At 35.5% G+C, this 23,712-nt stretch overlaps 2 protein-coding genes across 3 annotated transcripts; both read left to right on the top strand.

The window, feature by feature from the left end:
* Window positions 1–373: 373 nt before the first annotated feature.
* On the top strand, window positions 374–18,442 carry LOC131153214 (kinesin-like protein KIN-1). Of its 2 annotated transcripts, XM_058105369.1 has the most exons (17): window positions 374–458; window positions 697–894; window positions 1,093–1,195; window positions 13,791–13,834; window positions 14,638–14,676; window positions 14,818–14,847; window positions 14,932–15,054; window positions 15,141–15,166; window positions 15,338–15,419; window positions 15,934–15,975; window positions 16,056–16,089; window positions 16,193–16,268; window positions 16,339–16,555; window positions 16,636–16,727; window positions 17,121–17,235; window positions 17,316–17,495; window positions 18,040–18,442. In XM_058105369.1, the coding sequence occupies exons 2-17, from the start codon at window positions 781–783 to the stop codon at window positions 18,208–18,210; spliced, it is 1,488 nt and encodes a 495-aa protein (XP_057961352.1). In that variant the 5' UTR covers window positions 374–458; window positions 697–780; the 3' UTR covers window positions 18,211–18,442. The 2 variants fall into 2 exon arrangements, with proteins under 2 accessions (XP_057961352.1, XP_057961353.1); XM_058105370.1 differs by lacking the exon at window positions 14,638–14,676.
* A 2,113-nt stretch (window positions 18,443–20,555) lies between these two features.
* On the top strand, window positions 20,556–23,113 carry LOC131153211 (GDSL esterase/lipase At1g54790). Its single transcript, XM_058105364.1, has 5 exons — window positions 20,556–20,966; window positions 21,255–21,455; window positions 21,606–21,772; window positions 21,937–22,207; window positions 22,318–23,113. The coding sequence occupies exons 1-5, from the start codon at window positions 20,732–20,734 to the stop codon at window positions 22,584–22,586; spliced, it is 1,143 nt and encodes a 380-aa protein (XP_057961347.1). The 5' UTR covers window positions 20,556–20,731; the 3' UTR covers window positions 22,587–23,113.
* Window positions 23,114–23,712: the final 599 nt, after the last annotated feature.

Below are 23,712 nucleotides of genomic sequence, written 5' to 3'. Positions count from 1 at the left end.
TTCCGAGATAATGAATTTTTTGATCCCATCCCCCCAGTGGAGTAAGTATAATTGAACCACTCTCATCTTTATTTATTTTCATGCATCTTTAATAACATGTATTATTTATATTTATAAATTGTTTAATAAGTACTTTTTAAAAATAAATTGTTAGAATACGTTTTAGATGTCGTACGTAAGGAACGAAAGGATTGTTAAAAAGCCCGAAAGTAGTTTGAACTTTGAGTTTGAACCCATTTGATTACTAACATAAAATTGACGCCGTTTCAGTTTCTTGCAGATTCGCAACAGTGCGACTCCCACTCGTCATGGCTCCGCCACTGAGCCGTGCTATATATTGCACAAATGAGAGAGATACGCGCCAAACCAAAATCTGAAATCACAGAACGGGGGAGCGTATATTTTCTCGGCAGCCAAACGAAGAATCATAAGCTTCTTGATTTTCAAAATCAAGTGCGGTACGTGAATATTGGAAGTTTCATGCTTTCCTGGGGCGATTTTTTGATTTGTTGTGGCAGTTCACCTTCATTTAGTTTAATCAGCATTTTGGAAGTACTTTTTCTTGCTTTCGAAATTCATCCAAGTGATTTTAGTTCCGAATAGAAAGAGTACCTCCACAATGCTAATCAAACAATAATTTTCAGTTATAATACTCCCTGCTTGAAAGTAATTGCCCTGGATGTTTTGTAATTGCAGATATCGCAATTAGCTGAACACTCTTTTTGTCTAATTTTAGGCGAAATTTCCTGAAAAAATTGATGTTCTTCGCGGTATAGAGACATGTCCAACGTAACGGTCTGTGCACGCTTTAGACCTTTAAGCTCCAAAGAGAGAAGCGATCACGGTGATAATACTTGCATTCAAACCGTAGATGCTGAAACTTTCACGTTCAAGGTTTGCTTTTGTTTTTTGAACTACTCTTTTCCTAATTTTAGGTGCTGAACTCGCTGCTTTTTTATTTTTTTTAAGGTATTCAGAAGTGAGGAAAACTCTTAAGAAATGCAAAACAAACAATGCCTTAATTATCCCTTTTTTTGATTATTTATTAAAACTGTAGTTATTCCATAATTTAATTATATTGATGAACTATAGGATGAGAAGGATGGAGATTTTATGTTCAGTTTTGATAGGGTGTTCAATGAGGATTCTGGTCAAGCTGATGTTTATGAATTTCTGGCTTTGCCAATTGTTCGAGGTAAGAAGCAGAATATTTTTTTTTAACGACTACACTTCTTTTAAACTGATTTTGTGCAATTAATATTCTGTTCGATTGCTGAGAAATAAAGGGAAACTAAATAATTTTCAGTAACAAGTTTTCTACAACCTGAGTTTCCTACTATGAATTCAGTAAATCTAAGCCACATAATTAGTGTTACTAGCTCAGTGGGTTTTACCTTTTAAAAGCTCAACAATGAAGTAAACTCCAAGTTCAAAAAATTGTGTTTTCTCCTCGTATTCCTGCTTTATGTGAGCACATAAACAGGTTAATAAGTTTTCTGTTTTATTTTTCTGTTATATTAGTTTGTATTTAGGGTCAGTAGAGTTACGGTTTTGTCCCTAGGTATTTGTACATATACCCACCTGTACTGTTTACTGAGTACATACAAATGAAAATTATTTTTTTCATTTCTTGATATGGTATCAAAGCGAAAGTGTCACGGGAGTCTAAACGCTTTTTGATTCTTCTTCAATTCTCCTTCTTCGATTCTCCATTTTCCCTTTTTCTCTTTTTGATCATGGCGGAAAATTCTTCTGTTCGTGAAAATCTACCTGCAAGTTCTACTGCGAATGTCGAATTTGATCCACATAGCCCCTATTTTCTCACCAATGCCGATCATCCTGGAGTTCTATTGGTGAACGAGAAACTGAGCAACAACAACTACCATTCATGGTCTCGATTGATGTTTCTATCTTTGAAGGCACGCAATAAGCTTGGTTTTATTGATGGATCACTTTCTGTTCTAGCCAAGGATGATCCTCTGTTTTCTTCTTGGAGCAAATGTGATACTGTCGTACTGTCTTGCCTTCTTAATTCTTTGTCTTCAAAGATTGCTCAAAGTGTTATATATGTTGATTCTTCCAGAGCAATGTGGCTTGAGCTGAAAGAACGATTCTTGCAAGGCAATGGACCTCAGATTTTTGAGTTACAATCTACTATTTCTGCCCTGCGCCAAAATTAAAGTGATGTGAGCACTTATTTTACAAATTTAAATGTGCTATGGGATGAACTTCTGAATTATCGGCCTTTGCCAGTTTGTTATTATCATGGATGCACATGCAATTTATCTACTGTTCTTGCTCAATATCATCATCAGTCCTATCTTATGATATTTCTTATGGGGCTTAATGATTTTTTTGATAATGTGTATCAAGAAATGAAACAAATAATTTTCATTCGAATGTATTCAGTAAACAGTAGAGGTGGGTATATATACAAATACCTAGGGACAAAACCGTAACTCTACTGACCCTAAATACGAACTAATATAATAGAAAAATAAAACAAAAAACTTATTACTCGCCCTCAAGATGGACTACATATATTCGCTAGTCCCATCTTGCCAATAAAATGATTAAATTGATACAACCCAAGGGCCTTGGTTAGAGTATCTGCGATCTGATCATTTGTTTTTACTTGAAATAACTTGATAACTCCCTCTTGCAATTTCTCCCTTACAATGTGACAATCCAATTCGATATGTTTAGTCCTTTCATGATATACCGGATTGGAAGAAATATGAATCGTAGCTTGACTATCGCAATACATCAAAGCCGGATGATGAGATGTAATACCAAAATCTGAAAACAAATTTTTCAACCAAATAACTTCACAAACAGCTGCTGCCATAGCTCTATATTCTGATTCAGCTGAAGATCTAGAAATGGTATGTTGTTTCTTGGACTTCCAACTAATCAAATTATCACCCAGAAAAATAGTAAAACCAGTAACAGACCTCCTAGTATCAGGACAAGCTGCCTAATCTGAATATGTATAAACTTTCAGCTGAAAACTATCTGAAACAGTAGAGAAAAACAAGCCTAATCCCACCGTACCTTTGATATATTGCACTACTCTATGAGCTGCAGCCATATGAGGTGTTCTAGGTTTACTCATAAATTGACTTAGCCTTTGAACAGCAAAAGTAATGTCTGGCATTGTTATAGTCAAGTATATCAACCTTCCAACTAACCGTCTATATTGAGAAGGATCTTCTAGTTCATCACCATCACTAGAATTGAGAGCCAAATTTTGAATCATTGGTGTATTAGCTGGTTTACAGCCAAGCAAGCCACAATCCTCAATAATTTCTAATGAATACTTCCTTTGACACAAGTGAATCCCTTTAGAAGACCTAGCAACTTCGAGTCCCAAGAATATTTCAAATGACCTAAAACTTTCAACTTGAAATGAGTATTCAAATAATTCTTCAAAGAATCCATAGCATTAATATCATTGCTAGCAATTAAAATATCATCAACATGTACTAAAAGCATGATGATAGATGCGCCTTCAACCTTAGAGAAAAGGGAATAACCAGCAGCTGTCAAAGTAGTAGAGAATTTAGCAAACCATTGTCGTGAGGCTTGTTTTAAACCATACAAGGACTTTCTAAGCTTACAAACCATATTAGTCTCTCCCTTGCTGTCAAAACTAGGTGGCAATGCCATATAAACCTCTTCATGAAGATCACCATGCAGAAAAGCATTATTCACATCCATTTGAATAATTTGCCAGTTCTTGACAGCAGCAATGGAAAGAAAAAGACGAACTGTTGTAAGTTTAGCTACAGGACTAAAAGGCTCATGATAATCAAAACCCTCCAATTGAGTACCCTTTAGCAACCAGGCGAGCCTTGCATCTTTCAACACTGCCATATGAATTTAACTTCAGTTTATAAACCCATTTGCAGCCAACAAGATGTTTTCCAGCAGGCAAAGAAACTAAGTCCCATGTATGATTCTGTTCCAAGGCTAAAATTTCCTCTTGCATAGCAGTCCTCCATTCAGGATAAGAAATAGCTTGAGAAAAGGTCTTTGGCTAAAAAAGAATGGAAGTGGTTAGAACAAAATGCTTATGAGAATCAGATAATTTGTCATAAGAAAGATAAGAATGAAAAGGATGAGAAGTATTCTGAAAAGAAAGCCCAGCATCTTGTGAAGAAGAGAAACGAGGAGAATGTAACATGGCCTGCTGACAGTGATAGGATTGAAGATATGTAGGAGGATGTCTTACATGAGCTGATCTTCTAGGAGGATCAACTTGAGGAAGGAAAGTTGAAGGATGGTCTGAATGTAGAACTGATCAGATGTAGATGAAGTAGGATAAAAATCAGAAGCTGGAGCAGGTGATGAAAGAGAAATATATGAAGCAGGTGAAGCAGAAAATTTAGAATCTGGAGCTATCGTGGGTGAAAAAACAAAATAAAACGATGGAGAAAAAGAAATATCTGAAGAAGGAAAAGATATGGAGGACGACTTGTCAAAAGGAAATACATTTTCATGAAATACCACATCTCTAGAAATGTAGGAAACCTGAGTTTCTAAATTGAGCAATTTAACTCCGCCTGTGATGCACTTAAATGTCCTAATTTTTTCACACACAGCCGGTCCCAAGCCTGGGTTAAGGAGGAGGGTTGCGTTAGGTAGCTGACAGCCAGCGTAAAATTTGTCAGATCACTATGATATGAATCCTTACCGAATATTTGCTGGGGCGTCCCCTACGAGCGACGCGTTGCACTTGAACCACCCGGGTGTAGCGAAAAGTGGGCGAGGGTGGGCTAGGTCGTTGCCCCGAAGCGACGCGCCGTGTCGGCGCCCGGGTACGGTGTCAAATATGCGAGGGTTCCTGCATCATTCTGGACGTGGGCAGGTAAAGACGTTAGTTCAGGAAACTAGGATTAGATTAGCAACTTGGAATATAAGGACACTTACGGGTAAAAGTATGGAAATTGTGGATACAATGATTAGAAGAAGAATTAATATAATTTGCCTTCAAGAAACTAAGTGGGTGGGGGAGAAAGCTAGAGAAATTGATAAATCAGGTTTTAAACTTTGGTACACTGGAAAAGAAAAACATAAGAATGGAGTAGGCATTATTATAGACAAAAACTTAAAAGATAGCGTTATGGATGTAATTAGAGTAAGGGATAGAATTATAAAAATCAAAATGGTATTAGGACAAGAGATAATAAATATCATTAGTACTTATGCTCCTCAAGTTGGCTTAGCAGAAAATCTTAAGAGACAATTTTGGGAAGATATGGATAGTATTATACAAGGCATACTAGGGACTAAAAAAATATTTATAGGAGGAGATCTAAATGGACACGTTGGAAGAGATAATAAAAATTATGAAAGGATATATAGAGGATATGGATATGGAGACAAAAATGAGTCTGGGTAGATGATCTTAGACTTTGCTATGTCATATGATTTTAGTATAATGAATACTTGCTTTAAGAAGAGAAAGAACACTTAATAACCTTTAAAAGTGGACAAAATAGAAGTCAAATAGATTTTTTTTTAACTAGGAGGGTAGATCGTGTATCATGCAAGGATTGTAAAGTTATTCCAGGTGAAAGTCTAACCACACAACATAGAGTCTTAGTGTTAGATATATGCATTAAAAAATGGAAGAAAAAGGATAAAATAAACCAGTGTAGGAGAACTAGATGGTGGAACCTAAAAGGAGAAAATATAATAAAATTTAAAAATAAAATGATCAAAGATGAGAATTGGACCTTAGAGGATGGGATAGATTCAAATACTCTTTGGAATAGATTAGTTAGCTCTATTACAAAGATAGCAAAAGAGATTTTAGGCGAATCAAGGGGAAGATTCTCAAATAGCAAAGAAAGTTCGTGGTGGGATAAAGATATACAAAAAATCATAAAGACAAAAAGAATTTGGTATAAAACGTGGCAAAAATGTAGAAACAGCGATAACTTTGAAAAATATAAGGAGGCAAGAAAAGATGCAAAAAGGGCCGTTAGTGAAGCTAAATATAGATCATTTAATAGTTTGTATGATAGATTAGGTACAAAAGAAGGGGAAAGAGATATATTTAAACTTGCTAAAGCTAGAGAAAGGAAGAACAAGGACTTAGGAAATGTAAAATGTATAAAAAGTGAGGATGATATTGTCTTGGTTAAGGACGAAGATATTAAAGAAAGATGGCGAAGTTACTTTAGTATGTTGTTTAACGAAAACCAAATAGAAGGCTTAAATTTAGAATTGTCAAATGAGGAAAAGACTAAAAATATAAGATTTATTCGAAAAATTAGAGTTAACGAAGTTAAGTTTGCACTAAAAAAGATGAAAAATGGGAAAGCTATGGGACCAGATAACATCCCAATTGAAGTTTGGAAATGCTTGGGTGATAACGGAATTATATGGTTAACTAATTTATTTAATACAATTGTAAAAACTAAGAAAATGCCAAATGAATGGAGGAAAAGTATTTTAATACCTATATACAAAAATAAAGGAGATATTCAAAATTGTAATAACTATCGTGGAATTAAACTTATGAGTCATACGATGAAACTATGGGAAAGAGTAGTTGAACAAAGATTAAGGTTAGAAACGAAGATCTCAGAAAATCAATTTGGTTTTATGCCTGGGAGATCTACCACAGAAGCTATTTATCTTTTAAGAAGATTAATGGAAAAGTTTAGAGAAAAGAAGAGGGACTTGCATATGATATTTATTGACCTTGAGAAAGCATATGATAGGATACCTAGGGAAGTTCTATGGTGGGTTTTAGAAAAAAAGGGTGTATGTTGTAGGTATACCGATATCATTAAGGATATGTACGATGGAGTAATGACTAGTGTAAAGACTATAGATGGAGAAACTAGAGAATTTCCAATTACCATAGGTGTACATCAAGGATCTGCTTTGAGTCCTTATCTTTTTGCTTTAGTGATGGACCAATTGACTAAGAGTATTCAAAAGGAGGTTCCATGGTGTATGTTGTCTGCAGTTGATATTGTATTAATTGATGAAACTAGGGATGGAGTAGAGGCTGAGTTAGAATTATGGAGAGAAGCTTTGGAATCTAGAGGCTTTAAGATAAGTAGAAATAAAACAGAATATATGAAATGTAATTTTAGTAATGATAGGAGGAATATTGGAGACAAAGTTAAACTTGATGATGAAGAAATAAATAGCACTTGTAGATTTCGATACCTTGGATCTATTATGCAAGCTGAAGGAGAAATTGAAGATTATGTAATGCATAGAGTTAAAGCAGGTTGGGTAAAATGGAGAAATTCTTCAAGTGTTCTATGTGATCGTAGAATACCCTTAAAATTGAAAGGGAAGTTTTATAGGACAGCTATAAGACCAGCTATGCTATATGGATCAGAATGTTGGGCGACGAAGAAACATAATATCCAAAAAGTAAAAGTTGCCGAGATGAGGATGCTTGGATGGATGAGTGTTATAACATTGAAAGATAAATTAAGGAATGAACATATTCGTGGTAAGTTAGGTGTAGCTCCTATAGAAGATAAGATAAGGGAAGGACGACTCAGATGGTATGGACACTTGCAACATAGGCCTTATAGTGCACCTGTGAGGAAGAGTGACTTAGTTACTGTGGGGGGCAGTAGAAGGGGTAGGGGTAGACCTAAAATAACTTGGGAGGAGATAGTGAGTAAGGATTTAATATCTTTGAATCTATCAAAAGAAATGGTCCATGATCGCATAAATTGGCGGAAAAGGATTCATATAGCTGACCCCACTTAGTGGGACTAAGGCTTGGTTTTGTTGTTGTTGTTTATAGCCTTTAACACCAAAAGGATATCCAAGAAAAACTGATTTTACAGCTCTCGGAGAGAACTTGGTTCGATTATGAGAAAGTGTAGAACCAAAACACAAGCATCCAAGTACTCGAAGATGAGAATAAGAAGGAGGTTTATGATATAAGAGTTCAAAAGGACTCTTATTAATAAGAACAAGACTTGGAGTTCTGTTAATAAGATAAACAGCTATAAGAACACTGTCCCCCCAAAAACATATAGGAACCTTAGCATGAAAAAGCAAAGATCGTGCCACATTAAGAATATGTTGGTGTTTTCTTTCCACAACAGAATTTTGTTGTGGAGTAGCAACACAACTCAATTGATGAAAGACCCCTTTGGAAGTAAAGAATGATTTTAAAGCAAATTTAGGTCCATTATCAGACCTGACAATCCTAATTTTTGCAAAAAACTGAGTTTTTATATGAACAAAAAAAGATTGTAACAAAGTACCAGCTTCTGATTTTGATTTCATTAAAAAAAATCCAAGTAGTTCTAGAAAAATCATCCACTATAGAAAGAAAATACTTGAAACCTTCCTTTGTAGGAATTGACATGGGTCCCCATATATCATAATGAACCAAATGAAAGGGAATATTAGATTTATTATTGCTAATAGGAAAGGGCAATCGTTTTTGTTTAGCAATAGGATAGGTAGTACATGTAACATATTCAGAAGACAAAGGAGGAATATGTTTATTCAAAAGTTGTAACCTAGAAAAACAAGGATGTCCTAATCTAAAATGCCACAAGGCTTCATTTGACTGAACAGAAACACAAGTAATAGAAGATTTATTATGCAAAATAGAAGAAGAATTTGAAGAAGTCAATCTGTACAGGCCATCTTGCAATTCACCAGTCCCAATCATCTTCCAAGTTGCAAGGTCCTGCAGAAAACACTTGTCACCTTGAACAATTAAGCGATAGTTTGAAGTAGAAGTAATCTTGCTGACTGAAATCAAATTGACAGAAAAAGAAGGAACACAAAGCACATTTTTCAGGAGGATAGTAGGACTGAGAACAATGTCACCAATATGTGTGACATTAGCACAAGTACCATTTGGTAATTTTACTGAATATGATACTGATGTTGGTGGATTAGTATATAAACTTGGAGAATGAACCATGTGGTCTGAAGCACCACTGTCAATTATCCAAGTGAATGGAGTTAAAGAATGTGTAGCAAGACAAAATGAAGTGATATTACCTGAGAAATTTGGTAGCAAAGCCATATTAGCCGAAGGAATAGGAGTGGAGGATGCTTGTGGCGTGAGGAGAGCTAGCAATTATTGATATTGATCTGTGGTGTATCATCAGCAACAAAAACTTGTTGAGTTGAATTTACAAAAGCGGATTGTTGAGCTGAATTTACAGAAGCAGATCCAACCTTGGTTCTGTCTTTAAATTTATAGTTAGGAGGATAACCATGTAACTTGTATCATTTATCAACAATGTGTCCAGCAAAGCCACAATGACTAATGCCTCGTTGTCTCTCTTCTTGTATAACAAGAGAAAAAGCTGTATTAATAGAAGGCAAATGATCCATCATCAAAATCTGGCTTTTCACATTAATAAGCTTTTTGTTTTATTTTTTTGTTATATTAGTTTGTCTTTAGGGTCAGTAGAGTTGCGGTTTTGTCCCTAGGTATTTGTATATATATATATATATCCACCTGTACTGTTTACTGAATACATACGAATGAAAATTATTTTTTTCATTTCTTGATATGGTATCAGAGCGAAAGTGTGGCGGGAGTCTGCACGCTTTTTGATTCTTCTTCGATTCTCCTTCCTCGATTCTCCATTTTCCCTTTTTCTCTTTTTGATCATGGCGGAAAATCTTCTGTTCGTGAAAATCTACCTGCAAGTTCTGCTGCGAATGTCGAATCTGATCCACACAGCCCCTATTTTCTCACCAATGCCGATCATCCTGGAGTTCTATTGATGAACGAGAAATTGAGCAACAACAACTACCTTTCATGGTCTCGATCGATGTTTCTGTCTCTGAAGGCACGCAATAAGCTTGGTTTTATTGATGGATCACTTTCTATTCCAGCCAAGGATGATCCTTTGTTTTCTTCTTGGAGCAAATGTGATACTGTCGTACTGTCTTGGCTTCTTAATTCTTTGTCTTCAAAGATTGCTCAGAGTGTTATATATGTTGATTCTTCCAGAGCAATGTGGCTTGAGCTGAAAGAACGATTCTCGCAAGGCAATGGACCTCAGATTTTTGAGTTGCAATCTACTATTTCTGCCCTGCGCCAAAATCAAAGTGATGTGAGCACTTATTTCATAGATTTAAAGGTGCTATGGGATGAACTTCTGAATTATCGGCCTCTGCTAGTTTGTTATTGTCATGGATGCACATGCAATTTATCTACTATTCTTGCTCAATATCAATATCAACAATTGCTAGCTCTCCTCACGCCACAAGCATCCTCCACTCGTATTCCTTCAGCTAATACGGCTTTGCTACCAAATTTCTCAGGTAATATCACTTCATTTTGTCTTGCTGCACATTCTTTAACTCCATTCACTTGGATAATTGACAGTGGTGCTTCAGACCACATGGTTCATTCTCCAAGTTTATATACTAATCCACCAACATCAATATAATATTTAGTAAAATTACCAAATGATACTTGTGCTAATGTCACACATATTGGTGACATTGTTCTCAGTCCTACTATCCTCTTGAAAAATGTGCTTTGTGTTCCTTCTTTTTCTTTCAATTTGATTTCAGTCAGCAAGATTACTTCTACTTCAAACTGTCGCTAAATTGTTCAAGGTGACAAGTGTTTTCTGCAAGACCTTGCAACTTGGAAGATGATTGGGACTGGTGAATTGCAAGATGGCCTGTACAGATTGACTTCTTCAAATTCTTCTTCTGTTTTGCATGATAAATCTTCTATTACTTGTGTTTCTGTTCAGTCAAATGAAGCCTTGTGGCATTTTAGATTAGGACATCCTTGTTTTTCTAGGTTACAACTTTTGAATAAACATATTCCTTATTTGTCTTCTGAATATGTTACATGTACTACCTGTCCTATTGCTAAACAAAAACGATTGCCCTTTGCTATTAGCAATAATAAATCTAATATTCCCTTTCATTTGGTTCATTGTGATATATGGGGACCCATGTCAATTCCTACAAAGGAAGGTTTCAAGTATTTTCTTTCTATAGTGGATGATTTTTCTAGAACTACTTGGATTTTTTTTAATGAAATCAAAATCAGAAGCTGGTACTTTGTTACAATCTTTTTTTGTTCATATAGAAACTCAGTTTTCTGCAAAAATTAGGATTGTCAGGTCTGATAATGGACCTAAATTTGCTTTAAAATCATTCTTTACTTCCAAAGGGGTCTTTCATCAATTGAGTTGTGTTGCTACTCCACAACAAAATTCTGTTGTGGAAAGAAAACACCAACATATTCTTAATGTGGCACGATCTTTGCCTTTTCATGCTAAGGTTCCTATATGTTTTTGGGGGGACAGTGTTCTTATATTAATAAGAGTCCTTTTGAACTCTTATATCATAAACCTCCTTCTTATTCTCATCATCGAGTACTTGGATGCTTGTGTTTTGGTTCTACACTTTCTCATAATCGAACCAAGTTCTCTCCGAGAGCTGTAAAATCAGTTTTTCTTGGATATCCTTCTGGTGTTAAAGGCTATAAATTGCTCAATTTAGAAACTCAGGTTTCCTACATTTCTAGAGATGTGGTATTTCATGAAAATGTATTTCCTTTTGACAAGTCTTCCTCCATATCTTTTCCTTCTTCAAATATTTCTTTTTCTCCATCTTTTTCTTTTGTTTCTTTACTCACGATAACTTCAGATTCTGAATTTTCTGCTTCACCTGCTTCAAATATTTCTCTTTCATCACCTGCTCCAGCTTCTTATTTTTATCCTACTTCATCTACATTTGATTCAGTTCTACATTCAGATCATCCTTTAGCTTTCCTTCCTCAAGTTGATCCTCCTAGAAGATCAGCTCATGTAAGACATCCTCCTATATATCTTCAATCCTATCACTATCAGCAGGCCATGTTACATTCTCCTGGTTTCTCTTCTTCATAGGATGCTGGGCTTTCTTTTTCAGAATACTTCTCATCCTCTTCATTCTTATCTTTCTTATGACAAATTATCTGATTCTCATAAGCATTTTGTTCTAATCACTTCCATTCTTTTTGAGCCAAAGACCTTTTCTCAAGCTATTTCTTATCCTGAATGGAGGACTGCTATACAAGAGGAAATTTTAGCCTTGGAACAGAATCATACATGGGACTTAGTTTCTTTGCCTGCTGGAAAACATCTTGTTGGCTGCAAATGGGTTTATAAACTGAAGTTAAATTCAGATGGCAGTGTTGAAAGATGTAAGGCTCGCCTCGTTGCTAAAGGGTACACTTAATTGGAGGGTTTTGATTATCATGAGCCTTTTAGTCCTGTAGCTAAACTTACAACAGTTCGTCTTTTTCTTTCCATTGCTGCTGTCAAGAACTGGCAAATTATTCAAATGGATGTGAATAATGCTTTTCTGCATGGTGATCTTCATGAAGAGGTTTATATGGCATTGCCACCTTGTTTTGACAGCAAGGGGGAGACTAATATGGTTTGTAAGCTTAGAAAGTCCTTGTATGGTTTAAAACAAGCCTCACGACAATGGTTTGCTAAATTCTCTACTACTTTGACAGCTGCTGGTTTTACTCAATCAAAATCAGATTATTCCCTTTTCTCTAAGGTTGAAGGCGCATCTATCATCATGCTTTTAGTATATGTTGATGATATTTTAATTGCTAGCAATGATATTAATGCTATGGATTCTTTGAAGAATTATTTGAATACTCATTTCAAGTTGAAAGTTTTAGGTCCTTTGAAATATTTCTTGGGACTCGAAGCTGCTAGGTCTTCTAAAGGGATTCACTTGTGTCAAAGGAAGTATTCATTAGAAATTATTGAGGATTGTGGCATGCTTGGCTGTAAACCAGCTAATACACCAATGATTCAGAATATGGCTCTCAATTCTAGTGATGGTGATGAACTAGAAGATCCTTCTCAATATAGACGGTTAGTTGGAAGGTTGATATACTTGACTATAACAAGGCCAGACATTACTTTTGCTGTTCAAAGGGTAAGTCAATTTATGAGTAAACCTAAAACACCTCATATGGCTGCAGCTCATAGAATAGTGCAATATATCAAAGGTATGGTGGGATTGGGCTTGATTTTCTCTGCTGTTTCAGATAGTTTTCAGTTGAAAGTTTATACAGATTCAGATTGGGCAGCTTGTCCTGATACTAGGAGGTCTGTTACTAGTTTTGCTATTTTTCTGGGTGATAATTTGATTAGTTGGAAGTCCAAGAAACAACATGACATTTCTAGATCTTCAGCTGAATCAGAATATAGAGCTATGGCAGCGGCTGTTTGTGAAGTTATTTGGTTGAAAAATTTGTTTTCAGATTTTGGTATTACATCTCATCATCCGGCTTTGATGTATTGCAATAGTCAAGCTGCGATTCATATTTCTTCCAATCTGGTATATCATGAAAGGACTAAACATATCGAATTGGATTGTCACATTGTAAGGGAGAAATTGCAAGAGGGAGTTATCAAGCTATTTCATGTAAAAACAAATGATCAGATCGCAGATGCTCTAACCAAGGCCCTTGGGTTGTATCAATTTAATCATTTTATTGGCAAGATGGGACTAGGGAATATATATAGTCCATCTTGAGGGGGAGTAATAAGTTTTTTGTTTTATTTTTCTGTTATATTAGTTTGTATTTAGGGTCAGTAGAGTTACAGTTTTGTCCCTCGGTATTTGTATATATACCCACCTCTACTGTTTACTGAATACATACGAATGAAAATTATTTTTTTCATTTCTTGATACAGGTTGAGAAATAAAGCCCTTGTTTGATGCACCAACTATTTCTAATCAGCTTCATTTCACTTTCAATTTTTTTTGTTCTTTTAATTAAACAGATGCTGTTAATGCAGTAAATGGGACAATCATCACTTATGGACAGGTAAGACATGGCTACTTCTGTGGAAATCATTCCTAAGGATGCCCACTTCTGACTGAATTAATAATTGCCTTGGTATTCATATTGTTTTGAATGTGGAATATGTAGTTGTATGTAGCACAACACAGACATTAATTTCTGGACCTCCATACATGCAAATTGATTTTGAATTTTTTATATTTTAGTGATGGGAATTATTGATATACTTGGAGGACAGGGTGCATGTGTTTGACATAGCATAATGGAGAACTATGATAAAACACAAGGTGCTTAATTGTGTTCTGTCATTACAAAGGACTAATTATTTATACTGATTGAATAATCAATAGACAAACATGTTTTTTTCCCAGGCCATCAAGAGACCAAGATAAACTTGTGTTTTGGATAAAATACGTGCATAATTGTTTATCTTTGTTTCCATGTCAATGTTCCCATGGACTTCTGATCTATCAATGCTATTAAAGGAGCTTGTGCTGGTCAGATTCTGCAATAGCAGTGTGTATTCTGTAAGATAGAAAGTAAAGAAATCTGAAGATGTTAAATAATAGGAAGAGATATGATTCTAAAACAATAATCTATAATATATAATTAAAGGTTGTAGGTGAATCTGGAGGTGTTGATTAATTATTTATTTCTTTCCTCACAGAGCATTCATGATAAGGCTTTGATACTGTTGTGATGTCGAAAATCTTTGCCCTTCTGTTTTAAGTTCTAAAATCAAGCATAATGGATATATTCAGAGTTAAAATACGAATTATATTTTAAATATTCAATTTAACGGGTTTGATTTGATTTGTGCATTTGAGGTTACAATGAAATTCAGGAACTCAAGTGTTCTTGTAGAGGTGCCTTTTTTCTTTGGCTTATTATTGTTTTATTTATTTATTTATAATAATAAATTTCAAGTGTATATTCATCAGCCAAATTACTGATCTACGTAGAAATTCTATCCAATTGACAAACTTTCCTCATGCATTTGGTGACAGACAGGAGCAGGGAAGACATATAGCATGGAGGTGACGTGATGATGTCATTAATATATTCCATGTACTGTAGTTGTCTTCATCACATTAAGCTCATGTGTGAGCTTATTTGATCAGGGACTCAGCATCATAGGCTGTGATGAGCCAAAGAAAGGGTTACTTCCAAGAGTTGTAGATGGACTTTTCGAGGGTATTAAGAATTCTAATGAGTCAGTCAAATACACAATCAAGTTGTCAATGGTATTGAGACTTACCTTATAGTCTCTGTCATCAAATAGGGGTTAAAAAAATAGGTAATTTATGATTTTTTTTTCAATGATTTGCAGGTAGAAATCTATATGGAGAAAGTAAGGTTTGTATTAAAAAAGGGTAGTTTTTTTCTATTTTTATCAAATATGCAAATTCACTTTCATACCTCACTACTTAGGAATTCCTTAATCCATGGGGCAGGTGTTGAATTTGAGGAAATTTTGGGGCGTTCATCATTCCAAATTTTCTCACAATTGTATTTCCTTTACTACAGGGACCTCTATGATTTGTCAAAGGACAACATACAAATTAAGGAGAGTAAAGGGCAAGGAATAATGTTGTCTGGTGTGACACAGGTGACTTTTTTTTTTTTGTAGGCTCTATGCTTGATTTTAATCTTGTCATGAAATTGTATCAGTGGCAGCTATATTATGATCTTATTTTACTTTATAACTATTTATATAGAAATGTAAATGTATATTTGCATGCACAGCATGTGCATGCACACGTAAAATAACAAATAAAACACACACACACATGTATGCAGACTGCAGAGATATAGAAGGCACCATTTATTCTTGTTGTAGGGCCATAGTCTGAGGGCTAACATGCCCAATGCCTGTAAGGACATAACTTTGTTGTCCAAACTGACTTATTGTCCAGTTCCAATATTCATGTGAATTTTATGCCAACATTGCCTTAGTCATTACCACCAACAGAAGTTGGGATTTCTTGAAATGCAATGATTAGACAGCAGTGCTGATTTGGTTCGCATCCAATCCTCAAATTGGATGTTGAGTTGTTTATTTATTAAATACGATTACATAGTTCCCCCCCTTTGAAATAGCCTCTGATAATCTCTACATACAGATTTCTCTAATGGACCCCGCAGAAGCATTGCTAAGCCTATCGGTAACACAAACTGTCTTAAGAAATTTTTTCCAGCTTTATGTCTTTCTTTTCAGCTGCTAATATTGATCTTTAAATTGCAGACAGGGATAGCAAACAGGACTGTTGGAGAGACTCGTATCCTTCTATATTATCTTTTCTAGTTTTAATATTCTGCAATTATATATCTGTTTGTTTGTGGTAGTCTTGCATATTCTGTTTTTGAGCTTAACATGGATAGAAATGAATATGGCCAGCAGTAGAAGTCATTGTGTTTACATTTTTACTGTTCAGATGGAATTGACTGGGGAAAAAAGGTATTCTTTCTTTGCAAAACACCTTTCAAAATCAGATGACAAGTCCTCCGCATTTTAAAACTGTGATCAGGGTCAAAACTGGAAAGTTAGTTCTTGTTGACTTGGCGGGGTCAGAGAAGGTAGATAAAACTGGGGCTGAGGGAAGAGTACTTGACGAAGCTAAGACTATCAACAAATCCCTGTCTGCCCTTGGAAATGTAATAAATGCATTGACATGTTCACAAGGCAAAGCAAATCACATTCCATATCGCGATTCAAAGCTGACTCGACTTCTACAGGATGCTCTTGTCAGTTTTCTTCCCCACCTTCCAAACTCAGCATACCATTGTCTGCTCCTATTGAACACCAAGTAGTTCTCTTCTTACAGGGAGGCTACTCACGAACCGCATTGCTGTGTTGTTGCTCACCTAGTCCTTCAAATGCATCAGAGAGCCTGTCCACTCTCCGCTTTGGTACAAGGTCTGTTAAGCTGCATCATTTGGGAACATATAGCTTTCAATATTTATATGAACGTAATGGCAAATTTTAGTTTAAGGTAAACAAGTAGTACTCATCATGGATTTAATTGTTGTGGGAAAAAAATGTTGAAGCAGTTCTTTCCTGGGAAACTTACTTTCTTGATATGATCATCAAATAATGCTTAAGCTTCGGGTTTTGGCATTTGCTTTTTTACCTTTTGAGTATTCAGATGCTTTTATTGGTAGATTGGAATTTTAATGATCAAAATATCTGTTTGCATTTAAAAACAGGATTTGGTAACTAGACGTTAATTTCTTAAAATTGTTGTTGCCAGAGCTTTTCTTATGAGAAGAAGTAAACAGAAGGGCTAACTTGTTCATCTGGTTTGGGCAGGGCAAAGCACATAAAGGCATCACCGTGTGCAAACCAAGCTGAAGATATGTACAACAAAAAGCAGGGAGCGCCCTATCCAACAAAAGATGAACCATGTGAGAGAATTCTACACAAGGTTAGTACTGGAACCCCCCGAAGCTACTCTTGTTTGAACTACTGTTTAATCTCTAAATGGACAAACTTACCTCCGCATAGTTGAGGGAGAAACTGGATATTGAAGATGTGAAGTTACTTGAGAACTTGTTCATACTGGAGGGAATTTTCTTTGATCCTAACTCAGTTGAAGACTTGGAATTAGCTTGTAAAGATGTCACATTGCAGACAATTTCATCATTGCAGCAAGCTGTGGAAGACCTTGCATTCACTGTTGAGGAGGTAAGATAAAAAAAAAAGGTTATGCTGTTTAGGACCAATATATATAATGGAATAATGACTTCGTTTATAACTGTTGGTAGATTTTCTTGAGGCATATCTCATGTCTTCTGTTAGACCAATAATAATAATAATATTGAAATGAAGCAGAAATATGTTCTAGCTTCACTTGTTTTTTGTACTTAGGAGTTCAAACCTCGGATTTGAATTTTATATTGAATCTCAACCAAATTCACAATATGAGGCCCAAAATCTATACTCCCAAACTCATCCTTTCAGCTTTTGAGTTCTGCTGCTTTAAGCTTCAAAGCAGTCGTAAACCGCTTCGTTTGAGAAAAAACAAAACATCATGGTTTACAGAAACATATCGTTTTATAAGATGAGGTGAACCGTGAGATTATTTGATAGATCATCTGCCTGACATTAAAGTCTCCCTGACACAGCAAGTTAATATTGATATGGACTCTTAGGTGCCAAATGGGAAGTCATTAATTTTGTTTGTTTCAAACTTCTGATAAATTTCATGCCTGGATTTCCACTTCTGCAGCTTAAGAAAGAGAACGAGGATCTCAAGGCCAGACTTAAAGCTACTAAAAGTTCCCCTTCATTTCACAAAACGGCAGGAGAAAATCCAGGTTTTGTTCATATTTTTTCAGGCATTCCGAGTGCCATCCTTTCCTGGATTGGGTCCGTCTCTCCCTCCAAGATGCGAAAATGAAAACCACTGCATTGCTTATTCTCATGGTGTGATCTTGCAAAATGCAAAAATGTAGACTACCAGAAGTACTCATTATTTGTTTTTACTTGGGCCCAATCTGATTTTGAGTGGGCCTGGGAATGGAAAAGGCTTGTGTAAATTGGGCTGATCTCCTGTTGGGCCTGGGCCTGGGCCAGGGCCAAATGCTGCATTGTCAAATGAAGATTGGAAAAAGAGTGACGCATTGTTCATTCCTTGGAGATGTATGCTAAACAGTTCTCAAGTTTGCCACTTGTGTAAGCCGAAATCAACCCCTTGCTTGCAAAATGGAGGTCAGGTCTGTCCACTCTCTTTGCTTTTGGAACCTCTAGATGCCCATGGCTTCCAAAATGGCCAAGAATTTTACTCTTCACAACACAAAGACGCAATTCTGTAAAAAGGTAGGGCCAATACTCACTCGTGAAAGTTTTATTTTTTATTTTCATTTTTAAAAATATCATATTATTTTTCAGTTCAATTTGTTGTGAAAATTTGAAAATACTTGTTTATTATTTTTTCAATTTTCTATATAGAAATTAAAAAATAGAAAGTTAAGCATAGGTATTGGATTTGGATTTGTGTAAACTTGGACAAAATATAATAGAAAATTCTATTGAGTTTTGTCTAAATATACTTAAGTCCAAATCTACCCAAATCTAAATCTAAAATTCTAAATCCCTCCTCGCCAACCTCCTTAATATATAGGTCCCTCTGTTACTCATCATGTGGGCATGATGTTTACAACCAAGATGTTAAGCATTTTTTAAAAATCCAAAATCTTTCAACAATTTTGTGGCAATCTAATTGAGAAATACTTATAAAAGGTAGTTCCTTCCCCTAGAATTTAGATAGAACCTTTCAATTATAAAATATTGTATTGATATTTGAACCTATGTAAATGATGTGAGATTTATATTATTGGATTTCACATTAAGCAGTATCTCTTATTTATGTGGGTCCAAATACTAATATGATATCTTCTAATTAGAGACGTCTAAATCGCACATGTAGAGGTTTCTCAATTAAATCAACTCAAAATGAGATACAATGACTGATATACAAGTAGGGTCATCTAAGTTTGGATGCATCTTTGGTTTGGGTTTTCCTTGCTTCTTACCCTTTTGTAGCAACAATGTTTGTGCCTCGCAATTTTTAGTGCCAAACTAATGAGAGATTTCAAATTACCATTCTAATGAGGTTTGAATGGAAAAAATCATAGTCTTGTTATTTAATAAATTCAATTTTAATTACCTAATATGCTTTTATGTTTTTAATTTTGGAAGTGTTCAACGATTCAAAATTCATGTTGGTGATCGAAGCTGAAATTGATTATATGCTCAGCTCATAATTTCATTCTGATTTCAATTTAATTTCATATCTCAACCATAGAATCGTGCTCCGCTTGGCAAATTTTCAACACAATTGATTTTCAAATTTTGCCGCTGCTATAGAATTGCTACTAAAAAATGCACACCTTATAATTCTTTTTAAGTTTTATTTCATTTTATTTTATTTTAGAAAATGGGCTTTGTAAACTAATATGCCTTATTTATTTTTTTATTACTGCTTTTAGCATTATTTATTAATTTGTAGTCAAGAAATTGTGATGCACATTATAAGATTTTGTATTAATGGGCTGTGATGGTTATGATGTGAACATGGTTATTATGGCACTAGGGGATCCGGAGGCTTGTTGGTGGCTAAAGTTTATATGTAAAAAAAAAAGAAAAAAACTATTATGACATCTTGTAACTAAAGAGTTCCTAATCCAATCAGCATAAAATAGATCCAACTTGACAGACAAGTAGGACCATCTAACTTTGGATGCATCTATAATTTGTAACACTAATATTTGTGCCCCGCAATTTATAACACCAAATTGATAAGAGATTCCAAATCACCATTCTAATTAGGTTCAAATCGAGAGAATTATGACTTTGTCATTTAATAAATCCAATTTTAAATACCTTGTATAATTTTCTGTCTTTAATTTTGGAAGTATTCAATGAATCAAAATTATATCGGGATCGAAGCTGAAGTTGAATTTAATTTTCCTACATTTGGTAATTTTTCAGCAGAATGTCTCAAAAAGTACATCTTATATGTTTTTTCCCATTACCATATGTTGAATATGCTACTTTTAACATTATTTATTAATTTATAGTCAAGAAATTATGATTCAAACAACCATATATGAGGACTTGGGCATTGCCAATCTTTTTTCCCTTAAAAAAAAAAAAGGTGAAGAAGGACCATATGTGGTAAGGGCAAATTGGTCATTCGAATGACTGAGAGGATATAACGGTAACAATGGGAAAAAAATGTACAAGATGGAAAATCGCAGTTGCCAAACTTCTGTTTTGGATTTCCACAACTCAAAGCAAACTTTAAAGGGCTCGTGAGACCAAATTAACCTCTCAAAGTGCTCGTGGCCTCTGGGTGGTTGGTAGTGTCTCCATATAAGGCGAGAACTGCAGCCCCCCTGCTGCCTCTGCCACCATCCATGGCTCCCATGACCTTTATTCTGCAAATTCTCACCTTATTTTCCATCTTCTTCTCTTCTGTCAACTCTGTCGATTTCAATTTTCCAGCGGTGTTCAACTTCGGCGATTCAAATTCCGACACTGGCGGCCTTGTCGCGGGGCTCGGCGAGCGCCTTGAGCCCCCCAATGGAGATATTTACTTCAAAAAACCATCTGGGAGGTTCTGTGATGGGCGGCTCATCATAGACTTCCTCAGTAAGTTCCCTATGCTCTCTTGAAGTTTTTCATCAATGCATTGTTTTTAGCTCTAGACATATTTACTATGCATGACAAATTATCAATACGACTCTTTTCTTCTTAGGCTTTTACTTCCCCCTGTTTCCCCTGTTCTCTTCAGAAAAATAAACTGGGTTTTTTTACATCTCTTCAGATGAGCCAATTTTTCGTTCTTAAGGGACAGGGTTCTATTCGTTTGCAAATATATATGCGCATTATCCCTCTTAATTCTGTTCTTGGATTGATCTGTTTGGTATGTTGTTGCAGTGGATGAAATGGACCTGCCATTTCTAAATTCATATTTGGAAGCAGTTGGTGCACCAACTTTCAGAAAAGGATGCAATTTTGCTGCTGCAGGGTCTACCATACGTCCTGCAACTGCAGCTTCTGTAAGCCCATTCTCATTTGGCATCCAGGTGGCTCAGTTTTACAGATTCAAAACTCGGGTCCTTGACCTGCTGGCTACAAGTATGTACTTGGATCAACAAAATTCTCAATCACTACTGCCCCAGATTTCCCCTTTGAATAATTAACAAGAACATCTGAACATGTCAGGACAAAAGTATAATTTTCATGAATGATAACAGGTTCTCAGATGTCTTCTAAATTTTGTTGCAGGCAAGAAATTTGATAAGTATCTTCCCCGTGAAGATTACTTCAAGAAAGGGCTTTACATGTTTGATATAGGTCAGAATGATCTCGCCGGTGCATTTTACTCCCAAACACTGGATCAAATACTTGCTTCAATTCCAACAATTTTGTTACAATTCGAAACTGGAATCAAGGTTGGGTTCAATAGATGATTAGTAATTTCATTTAAATTTTTCAGCTTGTAGTTTTAAGAATCTTTTTTCTTTTTTTCTGACGCAGTTCTATGATTTAAAACTTAGATATGCTATATTAAATTAAGTAATTCTTTCTGTTTTTTTTTTTTTCTTTTCTTTTTTAGGAATTATATGATCTAGGTGCAAGAAACTTTTGGATACAAAACACGGGACCTCTAGGATGCTTGGCTCAGAATGTTGCCAAATTTGGGACTGATCCGTCGAAGCTTGATGAGCTAGGATGTCTCATTGGGCACAACCAAGCTGTAAAACTTTTCAATCTGCAGCTTCATGCGCTCTGCAAAAAATTCCAGGGCCAATCTCCAGATGCCAGTGTCGCATATGTTGATGTATTTACAATAAAGTCAAACTTGATAGCAAATTACTCTCGTTATGGTAAGTATTTGCTATTGTTTTAATCAACACCTTTTAAATTGAAGTTCCATCTTGTGTATCAATCCAGAGGGAATAGCAAAAGAAGTTTGATTGTTCTTGAACCTTTGCAGGATTTGAACAACCCATAATGGCATGCTGTGGATATGGTGGTCCACCGTTGAATTATGATAGTCGGATTGCCTGTGGGCAAACAAAAGTTCTAAATGGGAGCTCAGTCACAGCCAATGGTTGCAGTGATAGTACTGAATATGTGAATTGGGATGGAATCCATTACACAGAGGCTGCAAATCAGCATGTCTCATCACAGATACTCACTGGAAAATATTCGGATCCTCCTTTCTTGGACAAGATGCCTTTCCTTCTCAACCTCAAGTTCTAAGGAACCAAATATTCTTGTTTTTTTTTTTCGATTCCTTTTGATGATTTATTGATGCCTGATGATATTTCTAAGCCACTCATGGAAATTATGTTCAGAAAGTGTGGTATACTGTGCAGCTTGAGTCCGAAGAAAAATCGTCAGTTATTTTTAATATGTTCCCTTAACAGCTATCAAAGGGCTTCAGTTGGTAATTACTTATACACTTGAAGATGAACCAGTCAGAAGTTCATGGATATGCTGGAATTATTAGGGCCAATGCAATATGGACTGCCCAGTTTCCATCTCAGCTTGAAAGTCATGCCCTTAATTTGGACACAAACCAAAATTCTGCAATATTTCATCTGTTGTGTAATTGCCCTCTTCTGCCTTCATTAGTAATAAAAAAATTATGAAACTATATAGGTGAAAGTTTAAAATCCTTTTACCCCATGTTCAGGAGCTTGGGATTTGGACCTTAGATTTGGATTTGTGTGGATTTGAATAAAATACAATACAAAATTATACCGAGTTTCATTTAAATCCACAAATTCAAATATGAAGCCTGAAATCTATGCTTTGAAGCACAATATTAGTCTCCAAAATTCAGAGTTTATTAGTACAGTTTCCAGTTTTTATTGAATACTATCGATTGGCATTGCAGGACTTCATATTCTGTTGCTGTTAAATAACAATATGAGCTAAAATTTTAAGCTGTTTATCAAAGCTGTAACAGTAGTTTTAGATTCCCTCACAGATCTTAACATACTACATCATCGTGCTTAGTCTCTGGACACTAGACTATGAGTCCATAATAGATATGGAACCATGTTGAAGAACCATTTGGTCTAGGAAACCCAAAATATGAAGAATCTTTAGGACGTTAACATTTTACACAAATTTTTTCACTGTAAATCTATTCTAATGCACTATAGATGCTGCATACCTGTTCAGTCCTTGGAAAACATTTGCTAGGCATCTGGGTCGGGGAATCACATGTCTAGGAATTCTATTCCTAGAAATAGGATGCCCTTTCCAAGGGAATCTGGGTTAACCCAAGCAAAAAAAGATGGGAATATTTTGTAGGCGTGATAGATTCTGGAAATTCTCTAATGCCCACTATGCAGGATTCCTGTAGTGAACCAAGCAT

Source organism: Malania oleifera, chromosome 4 (assembly GCF_029873635.1).
Source record: "Malania oleifera isolate guangnan ecotype guangnan chromosome 4, ASM2987363v1, whole genome shotgun sequence".
In the NCBI taxonomy this organism is placed as follows: domain Eukaryota; kingdom Viridiplantae; phylum Streptophyta; class Magnoliopsida; order Santalales; family Ximeniaceae; genus Malania; species Malania oleifera.
This window is presented reverse-complemented; position numbering and strand designations above follow the sequence as displayed.